The sequence below is a fragment of the Pinus tabuliformis genome, chromosome 8, assembly GCF_031772625.1.
Source record: "Pinus tabuliformis cultivar Carrire ecotype Pingquan chromosome 8, CPIR1, whole genome shotgun sequence".
Lineage (NCBI taxonomy): Eukaryota > Viridiplantae > Streptophyta > Pinopsida > Pinales > Pinaceae > Pinus > Pinus tabuliformis.
The window spans coordinates 552231724-552243519 of NC_142294.1; the positions used below are offsets into that span (position 1 = coordinate 552231724).

Sequence of the window (11796 nt, forward strand, 5' to 3'; positions counted from 1 at the left end):
TTTGGACAATCTTTTACAGTATTTAACGAAGGAGGAATTGCACACTATGAATCCTTAGTATTATGTCCATGTTGGAGAGGGAAAAAAAGAAATTGTTCAAATTTCTAGCATTGTTCTATTGATTGCTCCTACTGATGGGGATGAACAAAAATGAGTCTAATCCTATATCCAATATAATTCTATGTATAGTATTCAAAACTGTCAATGTAAGAAGTGTATGTATGAATTTGGGGTAATACTTTCAAAAACTGAAGGCACTGTTCTTTGTCTTGTAAACTTCACTTGATTTGTCTGTAGATCTTCCAGTGTACCATCCACCATAGTTGTAGACTTTTAGTGCCAATAGTAACCCAAAAATGTCTTTGCACCATCCACACTAGGGAAATAAGGTGGTTCAAAATATATCTGACGCAGGGCATCACAAGCACCTAGATATGATGGACCCTTCATTTCAATGCTACCCATGGCTGTTACTACCAGCTGCTGATATGAGAAGAAAAACCTTTTCACCGCGGCTTCTATTGCTTGGAAGGCCAACAGAACATGTATTGTTGCAACATTATAAGCACCTGAAGTGTTATGTGAGCGAAGTCCATGTGAATGAAACAAATGCATAAGTGCCTCCTGGAGCCTTGGTCCACCCTTTGGATCAGCCTCAACACCCATGACTTTGGGCACCAGATGCCTTAGTTCCTTGCATGCATTTATAAGGTCTCTAAGGGGGGCAGACCGAAGGCAATATGCGCCTGCAAGCGTACCAGTGTTGCTAATTGCCAACTGGTGTTTAAGGCAAAGGAAATCATCTGGGTCCATCACTAGAAGCAAATTCACAATTTCTGTGAGCATGTTCCACATCCTTTCAACCATCCAACAGTCTGTGGATGCTCGTACGAAATCCCCAGAGTCTATTTTTTGATATATTCTGTGCAACAATTCTTGGCCTACAAATACCCAGGCCTCAAAGATCTAGAGGACATTGCAAAGTTTGGCATCTTCTGGATTATGAAATTGTTTATGTTGTTTTAAAGAGTGCAAATATCTTGGCTTGCAGATTCTATCATATTCAAGAATAGGCTTACCTGACATATTTGGTTCCCCCAGACCTAAAGTGAAGGGAGTCCTCTGCGTATGGCCTTCAATGGCAAGCCATATTCTAGAAACCATAGCTTCAACGCTTTTCCATGTACCCAAACGAGGAAGTAATCTCTCTTCACTTGTTCTGCTAACCACAGGTAAAGCACCAGGTCTCTGCCATACCTCATGGAAAACTTTCCTAGCAAGAACACCACTACTTACTGACAACTGAAGAGTGGGAACCTGCTTGTCATTTTCATAAATCATTGAAATCAACTCAATTTTGGAACTAATTAAGGATTCAAGCCTTCTCTTCTATTCCTCTTTGCCAATGTAAGTCCTTGTGTCACAGAGGACAGACGAAAAAAACCGAAAAGTAATCTCCAATGACTATAAGGCAGCCTTTACCAACCCCTCTCTAGACCAACCAGGCCATTCCTTGAATTTCCACATGGCATTGAGCTCGGGGAGATGCACATACTGCTCGTAACCCGCACACTCCATGGGGGAGGGCTCTATGGACTCTTCAACAAAGGAAAAATAGGATGCCATTTATTTACAGGACATATTTTTTCCCTGCAAACATAACCAGGAGAGTAAAGACACTAATGCTCTCCATATACCATAATCTAAAAAGGACAACATAATAATAGAATAAACACTAAAATCCATTTTAAACACTAAAATTTTAAAAACTGGAATAGAATAAAATGTTCTTAAATCCCTGATATATTTAAAAAGTTATATATAATATGTTACTGGAGACAAAGCATATCTATTTGTTGCAACTCAACTTTTTCTGTAGATGATAAAAACTCAACACAAATAAACCTTCTTTACAGTCCAATAAATATTTTTTAGAAGAAAATGTTGCCCTCTCTAATTGAATGCTATCCTTGTGTTAAATGGAATTCCCCGCATCCAATATACATAAAAGAAATAACATTACATTTTTTATATATATATGAGAAGAATAGTTGTTAAAAGCACTGACTCTTTAAATCCGAAATTTGAACTCTGATGGCCACACCACATTTTTCTTGTGCAGGGGATTTCAAATTTGTTGAGTACCACACTTTTATTTTCCTCCTCAATAAGGATAGCTTTAAATCGTAGATGGGAAACTTGTATTTATTAAACTTACTCAATGATTGCCCTTTGTGATGTTAATTTTGGGCAGATCCGCGAAGATATTGGACTGATCCATCAGGTTACAAGCCTTCTTGCTGATCACTCAAAGCCAGTTTGTTTAGAGCAGTCCACTTCCAATCCCCATTCAGAAAACGCATCACGAGCACTCCCCCAGGATCAGCTTAGCATGCAGCCTCCAGATGGGATTGTGTTCGAAGAGCAGAATGTTAAAGCAACATAATATAACTCAGACAATGCCCATGAGAATGCACACCTCCCCATGCAAGTTTCAGGGCTACAGAGCGAGAAAACAGTTACAGAGTTTGGACAGAATGGCAGCGAAGTAATGCAGTTGGATATGTCCCCAGAAGATTGTTCCAATGATATCGGTTCTGAGTTACAGGTCACAGGTGGAAATAGCTGTATGCAGGTCAAGCATTCAACTAATGCCTGGCCAGACATAAGTCATGGACTTCAATCCTCAGGTAATTGGGACACAATCGTTGATATAGGCAGATCCGTCTCATTTTCTCTTGCTTATTTTCCAATTAGTTGGATAATGTAATCTATATTTATATAAGGAGTAGTCTTTGACTGTATATATGGATTTACTATTCTCAAAAACTCTGGGCACTTCGATTGCGAAGAATTCACCTATCAAATTTGTTGTTTCAATAAATCTCTGCCAAATTTTAAACAAATTAGATTGGAAAATAATTTTCCAAAAAATTACACTTAAAACTACTCACTTATGAAATGCCATTTGTTATTTCAAAATTTGCATGGTAATATTTGAAATTCCATCAATATATGATATACAGGAGAAGATAAGAATATATCAACATCTTTCATTTATTCTCCCAAGAAAATTAGATTAAAAGAAAAATTAAATTACAGATGTTCAACAAGAAGACATATCTATTAATTATTGTAATAGATTTTACTTGAAATTTAGAATAGATGGAGTCCATTAATGTGTTCATGGGCAACTTATTGATTTGGTGGTTCGGCTAAATTGATTTGGTCAAAGGTTAGGGTAGTATCATAGTTTGGGTAAATTTGATTCGGTCAAGTTACAGGTGGTCTTCAAGCTCCAAGTTTATGAGAATCCATAGTTTTTCCCATAGGATTCATCTTTAATTTAGCCTATTTAAAGGAGGAAAGACTCCATGTAAATTGCTTTAGGTGATCAATGGTTTTTCCCATGGGATTCATCTCTAATTTAGCCTCTTGAAGGCAGAAAGACTTCAGGTAAATTGGTCCAGGTGACCGTTGGTGGTTTTCAAGCTCCAGGTTTATGAGAATCCATAGTTTTTCCCATAGTTGCCAAGTTCGGATTCAAATTCGATTCAGTACGTTAAAAATTCGAATTAAAAAAATTTAATTCGAAAAAAATTCGACAGTATACATCTTAATTTCTTTTTTATTTTTATAAAAACAATATTTTTTGTTCATTCTTTTCTAAATTTATTTTAAATTAAATATCACACAAAACTTCTATAATTTTCAAAACTTACCTTTAAAATATATTCTTAATTCAAACACTTATTTATCTAAAATATTCATATTAATAAATCCATATACATTTAAAAAATATATAATAACTTACCAAACTTATCACTCTTCTTAAAATTACCTCGTAAATTCTTAACTTTTTAACAAATTCTTTCTCTACCCATTTTCGAGACTCTTAAGTGATAAATTGGTAAAGTTTCACATTTTACTATGATTTTTAAATTTTCCCATTCCCGATTATTTTTAAACTTGTAAATTTCCCATTTCACTATGCTTTTTTGATGTTCTTTCCTTATGCGTGGACGCCATATACAAGTCACAAGCTTCATAAATTAAATCGGATGCCACAACAGTCCAAAAACAAGTAATGATGCACATAAGTGTTGGCGGATTGTTTGATGTTGAGATTGTGCTGCAAGCGTTTTATACGAGATAGTTGCGATTAATAACCGGTAAGGGAACTCCAAATAATTCCATTGATAAGGAATCCAATGGCGGAGAAGGGGAGCCTAAGATCACTGCTACATGTCATCCACAGATGCTTCATGCATGCATGCGCGTCGTAGGGTGGACAAGCGCCTGTTTAAGGTGTTCACTTCGTAAGGGTCCGTAAATCAGTTTTATCCTTTGACGCGGGCGACTTTCTGCCCTCCTGGCCCCTACTTCTCCTTCGTCTAGTGTGGGGAGGCTTACGTCTATTATCCCAATTTCTGTATTTGCCTACATTGTCTAGGTACTCAGCAATACCTTCATCAAGGAAGCGATGATGAAAGTGGTCACTACTCCAAAACAGTTTCAACCATACTGCAACAACAGCGGTCGAGCCAATGGACAGAGGCAACGACCTTGCAACTGATACACGGAAACGTCAATCCTTAGGATGTTACGCAGCGATGTGCTTTCTCTAGTTGGACGGGCAACAACGGGTTTTTGGTCCAGAAGGCAGTGAATGCCCACGGGGCGCTGAAATACATTTTGTTCAGTGTTCCCAGCCTTCTTAGTAGAGACAGGGATGAAAGCTCACCCAAATTAAGGGAAGGTGAGAATGGCTGTAGGGTGCGGAGAAACGGTTAGGACGACATCACTGTAAATCATGTACTCACAGAGCGCAGACGCAGGGAGAAACTGAACGAGAGGTTCATTATTCTGCGCACACTGGTGCCATTCGTTACTAAGGTACTGTTAGAGTCGGTCTAGTAGCCCTCCACCAGAGATCAAAGCTCTTTGCATTTCATAATTAGGTGTCTCATCAGTGTGGTCATGTTGCATCCCGTTAGGCATGCCATAACCCTGGTGGAGAAGCTTATGTCTTTTATTCCCCTCTTGTTTGGCACTGCTGGATCATGTTTTCCTGAGTAAATAAAATCTTCACAAGGTCATTTCCCCGTTTTCAATCTCAAGGTCTTAGGTCTAGGGTTGAGTCAAGCTTTCTCTTGCGATATCATAAAGGACCAGCAGGCCAGAGGGATGTCCGTCATAAAGCATCATTTTTATAACTCTTATCATTGTACAACTAATTTTTACCTTGTTTTCAAAAACCCTGTTTTTGAAGACAAAGGTCATTATCTCATTTTTGTAGAAATTTGTAAAAAGTGCAAATTCTCCGAAAGTTGGCATGCAGCCTTGGTCTCCTTTGCCAAGACATCTCCGAAGCTATCCCTGCAAAAATTTTCAAGAGAAATCATCATTTCAACCAATCTATTTTGAAAAAGGAAACCAGAAGTCAACATCAATTAATTCAAAAAAGTGACATTTCAAAAACATTATAAAGTGGGTTTTGGGCAAATTAAATTCAAAAGTGAGCATATAAAAGCCCCTCCCTCCTCATTGGTAAATCATTTGCCTCTCAACACTTCAAGAGAATACTTGTTAAGTCGATTTCAAAGTTCATTGGGCGAATTGGGCAATTACAGTGGCGCGCTACGCATCAGAGGAGGCGCGCTACGCGTTGGGGGCGCGTTACGCATCAGTGCGCATTTTCCAGTGCTAAATAACTCAGGCGCTACGCGTTGGAGGCGTGCTACGCATCAGAGGAGGCGCGCTACGCGTTGGGTTTCTTGCTCAGGAAATCGCTAGCAAGCCACCAAAACTACTTCTCTCTCAAAATCTTTTCAGGTAGGCCTCTAATCCATGGTGATTTTGGTTTGGCTAAGATGAATGAGCAATGAACATGCAAAAAATGCCATGCTAATATGAAGTAAAAACCCTACCTTGCTGTATCAAATTTTAAAAATGCAAATGTGCTAGGGTTTCATTGAAATTTGCTGCCCAAGGTTACCCATTTTCCATTCCTCTTTCCCCATATTTTCCTCACCATTTTCCTTGACATTTTTCCATGCAAATCATATAATTTCCCTATTAAAAATCATTAAAATCCCTAAACCCTACTAATTCCTAAAACCCTATGTAAATTTTCTAAACCCTACTTCCCATTAAAATCCCACAAATTATGATTGCAATTGTTCCATGTTCCTTTCCTAAAATTTCCTTTCACATTTGTTTTCCCTAATCCCCTCAATTTTCCCTTTTCCCTAACATTTCCCATGTGTGTTTGTCCCCTTGGTAACAACATTTAAACAAGTCAAAACAGCAGTTCATTGAGTGCACAGTCAACATTATTTTTCAGTCACTTGCCTCCAAAACCATGTCAGAAACTGAAACAGATTATGAGCAAAGTGATGACCGTGAATCAACACCAGAGGTAGAGGTGCCAAGGAGGCATCACAGGGGTGGTAAAGGTGGTCAGCATGTCAGGGAGGAGCCCACCTCTTTGGCTTATCTACAAGCTTGTCCACTTGCAGTGTCATGTTTCCAATATCAATCATGCTATGAATATTGTGAGAGAATCTCCCAAATTCAACACCACAAGGAATTGGCCCGCTTGTTTGTCCTACACTTGCACAATGGGCATGTGAATCTTGCAGGAGTGAACTTCACATTGTCACCCGAGATTATTGCTCAAGCAACAGGGATACCCAATATTGGAGAAGAGTGGAACAAGCGCCAGCAGTTGGACATATTTCATTATGAGCCATATATCAAACCTGTATATATGAGGCACCTAACTGGTGTTTTTCCCTTCAGATTCTTAAGAGACGAGTATGCACCTTTGATGAGGATCATCATTCGCTATTTCACTTGCGAGGGTAGATTTTCACGGTTATATTCGTACCATATCCGTTTGTTGATGCATTTCACACGGGTACGAATGATGAACATTCCATTCTTCATGTGCCGAAATATAGAGAGGATGGTGCCCTTGGTGCAAAGAAAGAGCCCAGCACAACAACACAAGAGAATCGATCATTATGCATTGATCAAGATTGTGGTCATGCATCAGTTGGCACAACAGGGTATTCCATGGGAGGATTTCATTTCTTGTGACTTGTTCACAGTGCCACAGCCACCTCCTGAGGTTGTCCGTGATGAGGGAGGGCCTTCACATCAGTTTGATATTCCAGAGCCAGAACATGTCAGCACTCCTCCTTATGTTACATATCAGAGAGGCCACAGGGTCTTATTTGCATCTGCACGGCGAGTATTATCTCCACATCAGGTGGAAGGGGTCTCGCCTTCTTCATCAGCACAGCGAGTGTTATCTCCACATCAGGTGGAAGGGGCCTCGCTTTCGACAACAGCACAGGTACCAGAGAGAGGCAAGCAGCCCAAGATTGATGAGGGGCCATCAGGTGTTCCAGGCATAGATGTTGTTGACCTTGATATCATTTCTCCTAGCCTGGAGTCAAAGGAGATCATCCAGCAACTAAGGGCTGAAAATGACTTGCTGCAACAAAAATTGGAGATGGCAAATTGGACAATTACTTATCTAGAGCAGCGCAACAAGCAATTAGAGGATGAACACTCTTGATGAGTTGATGAGTTGCGGAGGATCCATGAAGACCGCAACTTGGCTCGCAAGAGACCCGGTGATTTGACACCCATTGAGCGAGAGGCTATGCTCATCCGGGTCAATACTCATTTGGAAAAGTTGCTGGCCAAGGAAAACACGGAAAAAGACATGCTCCGACACATGAAGAATCACTATTGGGCTCGAATGCATGTGTGTAAAGCAAGAATGAAGGTGCTCAAAGGACAGTTGGCCAAGGCACTAAAACGGAGGAAAAGGCCCGATCCCCTTCATATTTTGGCTGAGGCTTCCTTGGAGGAGCATGGTACTAAATGACATACCTTCAGCTCAAATTTAAGAGAATTTGGAGCAATTTTGGTCATTTTTGAATTTTTTGGTCAAAAAGCAGGTTTTTGCCCTCAACGCGTAGCGCGCTGCGCGCTACCCTGAAGATGGGCAAGTCCATTTCTCAAAAACTCAGCATTTTTGGATTTTTTATGACAAATTACATTTTCTCAGCAATTTCCAAGACATTTCATCAGGTTTTGAGCCCTCAGAAGGTCAAAAAACATGCAAAAAATGACTTTCTGCCACTTTTTGGACACACAGGAAGCAGTCTTGGGAGATTGCAATTTTGGAGGGGCAAATGGACACCAAATTGCGAAATTCTACTTGGGTTGGAAAGTAGACATACAGACCTTTCCAACAAGCCTACTTTTGCCTCATTTGGATGCCGGGAAGTGCCTCAAAAGTTGGCTCAAAGGTGCACTACGCGTTGAGAATTAGGGCGCTACGCATCAGGGAAATTTGCCAGATTTTCACCTACAGCTCAGCAAAACGCAGATTTGACTAGTTTTGACTTTTTGGAGTGATTTTTCATCCTCCTTGATGTAATTGATGTAATTTTATGATGTCATGGCACTTATTTATCTCTTCTAGAAGATTCATTCATAAAAAGTAAAAAATTTAATGAATGAATTGGTTTCCTAGCTTATAGAGGCAAGTTGTTTTGATTGCCTAGATTGTAGTGCTCAGTTTAGAATTGGTTGAAACAGCTCCTAGGATGATGAGCTCTACCCCTAGAGGCAAGGAAAGGTGTTAGCTTGCCTATATTATGTATTTTCTTAGTCATTTTCATGGTTGGACTCTGGAGGGATAAGCTTCTATTGTATTACACTTTGTATCTCTGCAATTTTGGCAACGGAAAGACCAGGGTTTTGCAGCACTATTTGGGATTCCTGTGGTTATTTGAGTTGATGGTGTGCTTCTCTCATGTACTTGTAAGATTTGTTATGTGTATCAATTTCCTATTTCTCTTTTCTGCACATTAAGTAAATGAAGTGTTAAGGTAGAATTCATAATTTATATGCTCTGCCTTTAAGTTTTCTTAATATCTATGTTTTCCTCTGTCTAAAGAGAACTATCGATGGTTTCTTGCTCTCTTTAGCTCCTCACCGGTCATTCCTATCCATTCACTTAAATCAAAGGCATCAAGACAATCTCCTTCCTTGCCCCAAAATGACCTCTGCAAAAGCTGTGTCCCATCCCTGCACCCAAAATTGCTCTCCCCCTGTTTTCCACCAAAACCCTAAAAATCTGAAATCAAACCTTCTCAATCAGTTTACTAGCCTAAAATCAGTGTTCTTTATTGGTCATCTCCGCCCTTTGAAGACCTTTTGCCGAGATAGACCCGGAGAGAGCCCTCTCCTGCCCCGTAGGGCTAGCTACGAGGCTAAGTGGTTTGATGTTGCCTTGGATTTTGTCTTTTTCAGCCTGAGGCCAAATTCAAGCGCTAACAGGTACCTAGTTAGATCTACTCTTGAAAGCATTTAGCTGTGAAAATATTGGGAATTTTTAGAAAATAGAAGAACTATATCCTCAGTAAATATATTATTACATGTACAAAGCATTGGTCGATTTCCAGAGTTGCAGAGCTTGGAAATTTTTCTTTTGATGCATTTTATAGAAAATAAAACTAACAGATCTGAAGTATGTAATTTTTAAATGTAGATAAATTGTGTGCAGTTCAAAGCACAATTTGGCCTTATGCGCAAGACAGCTGGTGGAAGAACGCCACTTTCACTGCTCCTGGGAAGAGATTGAAAGGCCTGTAACTAATTCAAGTCTTTGAATTGAAAGCCCTGTAACTAATTCAAGTCTTTGAATCGAGTGTGAAAAGATTTCTATTTTTGCTACATTGGTGCATGAGTTACTACCTTCTCACACAAATTATGAGTTACTACCTTCTCACACAAATTAAGAGGTCGATTTCCAGAGTTGCAGAGCTTGGAAATTTTTCTTTTGATGCATTTTATAGAAAATAAAACTGACAGATCTGAAGTCTGTAATTTTTAAATGTAGATAAATTGTGTGCAGTTCAAAGCACAATTTGGCCTTACGCACAAGACAGAGGTCGAAGTTTGAAATACCTATTTTGAAGCGGGGCAGGGGATCACCTTCTGTAACCTCTGTTCTGTTCGCCGGAGCTCCACATTTAATTTCTTCAATGGTTGAATTTTGAATTGCCGGGATTGGAGCAGATAATGTATCGAGGATGGTTGGTAAGGCGTTTATGAGCCTCCACGCTGGGTTGGTAAATGTCATTAATACACCAAAGTGGAGGCAGTCATCTTGGCCGACAGGAACACGGTAGATGGCAGAGTCGCCGGAGCTGGGTGGCGTGGCGGGCAGGAACACGGCAGACGACAGAGTCACCGGAGCTGGGTGACCCATATTCGCCGGAGGTTGGAGATGGGATTCATGTAACATGCGGCATGATCCATGGCTAGGCCCGAGATGCGAGATGTAAGCGGGGGATGACGTGAACCGGGCTGTCAGGACGGTGTAAGGACATAGCATTTATAATGCTATAGGGTTGGAAATAGGAACTACCGTCATTCATGCGAGGCATGGGGAGGGATGGTACACATCGTCGTTCATTGGAGGCGTGGGATTTAGTTGTACACCTATACTAAAATAAGAAGAAAAGTAGAGGTAAAAGAAATTCTATAAAATATATTATATGTGTAAAGAATTTCAGTGCACATATTCTCCAATAAAATTTATACCAAGTATAATTGTATAAAGTTTAAACTCATATATCTACTGACTTATTCATGTTGAAAAAAGAAAAACCTAATAAATTGCAGGTAGAACTAGTTAATATAGGTACCCACCAAAATCCGTCGAGGGTTCCCTGGAATTTGATGTTGATGTTGTCATAGTGCGGTTGGAACCATTGTCATTTCTCTAATGAATGGATCTGAAAGATAAATACTAGAGAAACAAACAAAGAAAAAAGCAAAAAAATACCCTCGTAGAAATGATATTAACATTATCATTTATACCCATTATACTCCTTGCTTAATGAGATTTCATGTCCTTGTTGATTAGGTTCAATACCATTATCATTTATACCCATTATACTCATTGCTTAATGAGATTTCATGTCCTTGTTGATTAGGTTCAATACCATTATCATTTATACCCATTATACTCATTGCTTAATGAGATTTCATGTCCTTGTTGATTAGGTTCAATACCATTAGTTCAAGCATAGTGATATCAATACTTAATAGTAATCACCAATCTATACAGTGTTCAATCCATTCTAGTTATGGAAATAACTATGATATGATTAAACGTTTGAATTAGGTTAAGTTAGAAAACAAAAAAACCGAAGTAAAAGAAATGCCATGATTAATAAAAAACAAATTATATACTTAAAGAATTTCAGTGTATGCGTAGATATTTTCTTGAACATTTTCTAGCATTCTGATTATTCTACAATTATTATATAAACACATATATTTAGACCTTTTCATGTTAGAAAATGGAAAACCCAATAAATTGTAGGTAGGATTGGTTAATAGAGGTACTTAGAATTGGTTAATAGAGGTACCTCTGAATCTTTCAAGGGCTGGAGCCATCACCATTTCTTTGCACGGGACTTGAATGCCTACTTTGTTTCCGAGGAACGAATCTGAAAGATTTGAAAATAAAATGAAAATTAGAAAAAATAAATAAAAAAACAAAAAATACCCTCACATAATATTATCATTTAAATCTGCTTACAGATGATCATCTAATTCTTCTTACTTTACATATGATCCTCTAATTCTTCTTGCTACTCTCCTTTTATGATTGCTTCTCTGGTATAAGTCTGTCATCCTTGTAAAAAATGAAATTGATCAAAATTTTCCTTCTAGACTAACCAACTTGTAATAATT

The 11796-nt window shown here is 38.9% G+C and overlaps 1 protein-coding gene and 1 pseudogene across 1 annotated transcript; one reads left to right on the plus strand and one right to left on the minus strand.

Moving 5' to 3' along the window:
• Positions 1 to 333: 333 nt before the first annotated feature.
• Positions 334 to 855, minus strand: LOC149236640 (nematode resistance protein-like HSPRO2 pseudogene; annotated as a pseudogene).
• Positions 856 to 2346: 1491 nt separating this feature from the next.
• Positions 2347 to 4890, plus strand: LOC149236641 (uncharacterized). Its single transcript, XM_089461591.1, has 2 exons — positions 2347 to 2690; positions 4454 to 4890. Exons 1-2 carry the CDS (start codon positions 2486 to 2488, stop codon positions 4597 to 4599), a joined length of 351 nt encoding a protein of 116 aa, XP_089317717.1. The 5' UTR covers positions 2347 to 2485; the 3' UTR covers positions 4600 to 4890.
• Positions 4891 to 11796: the final 6906 nt, after the last annotated feature.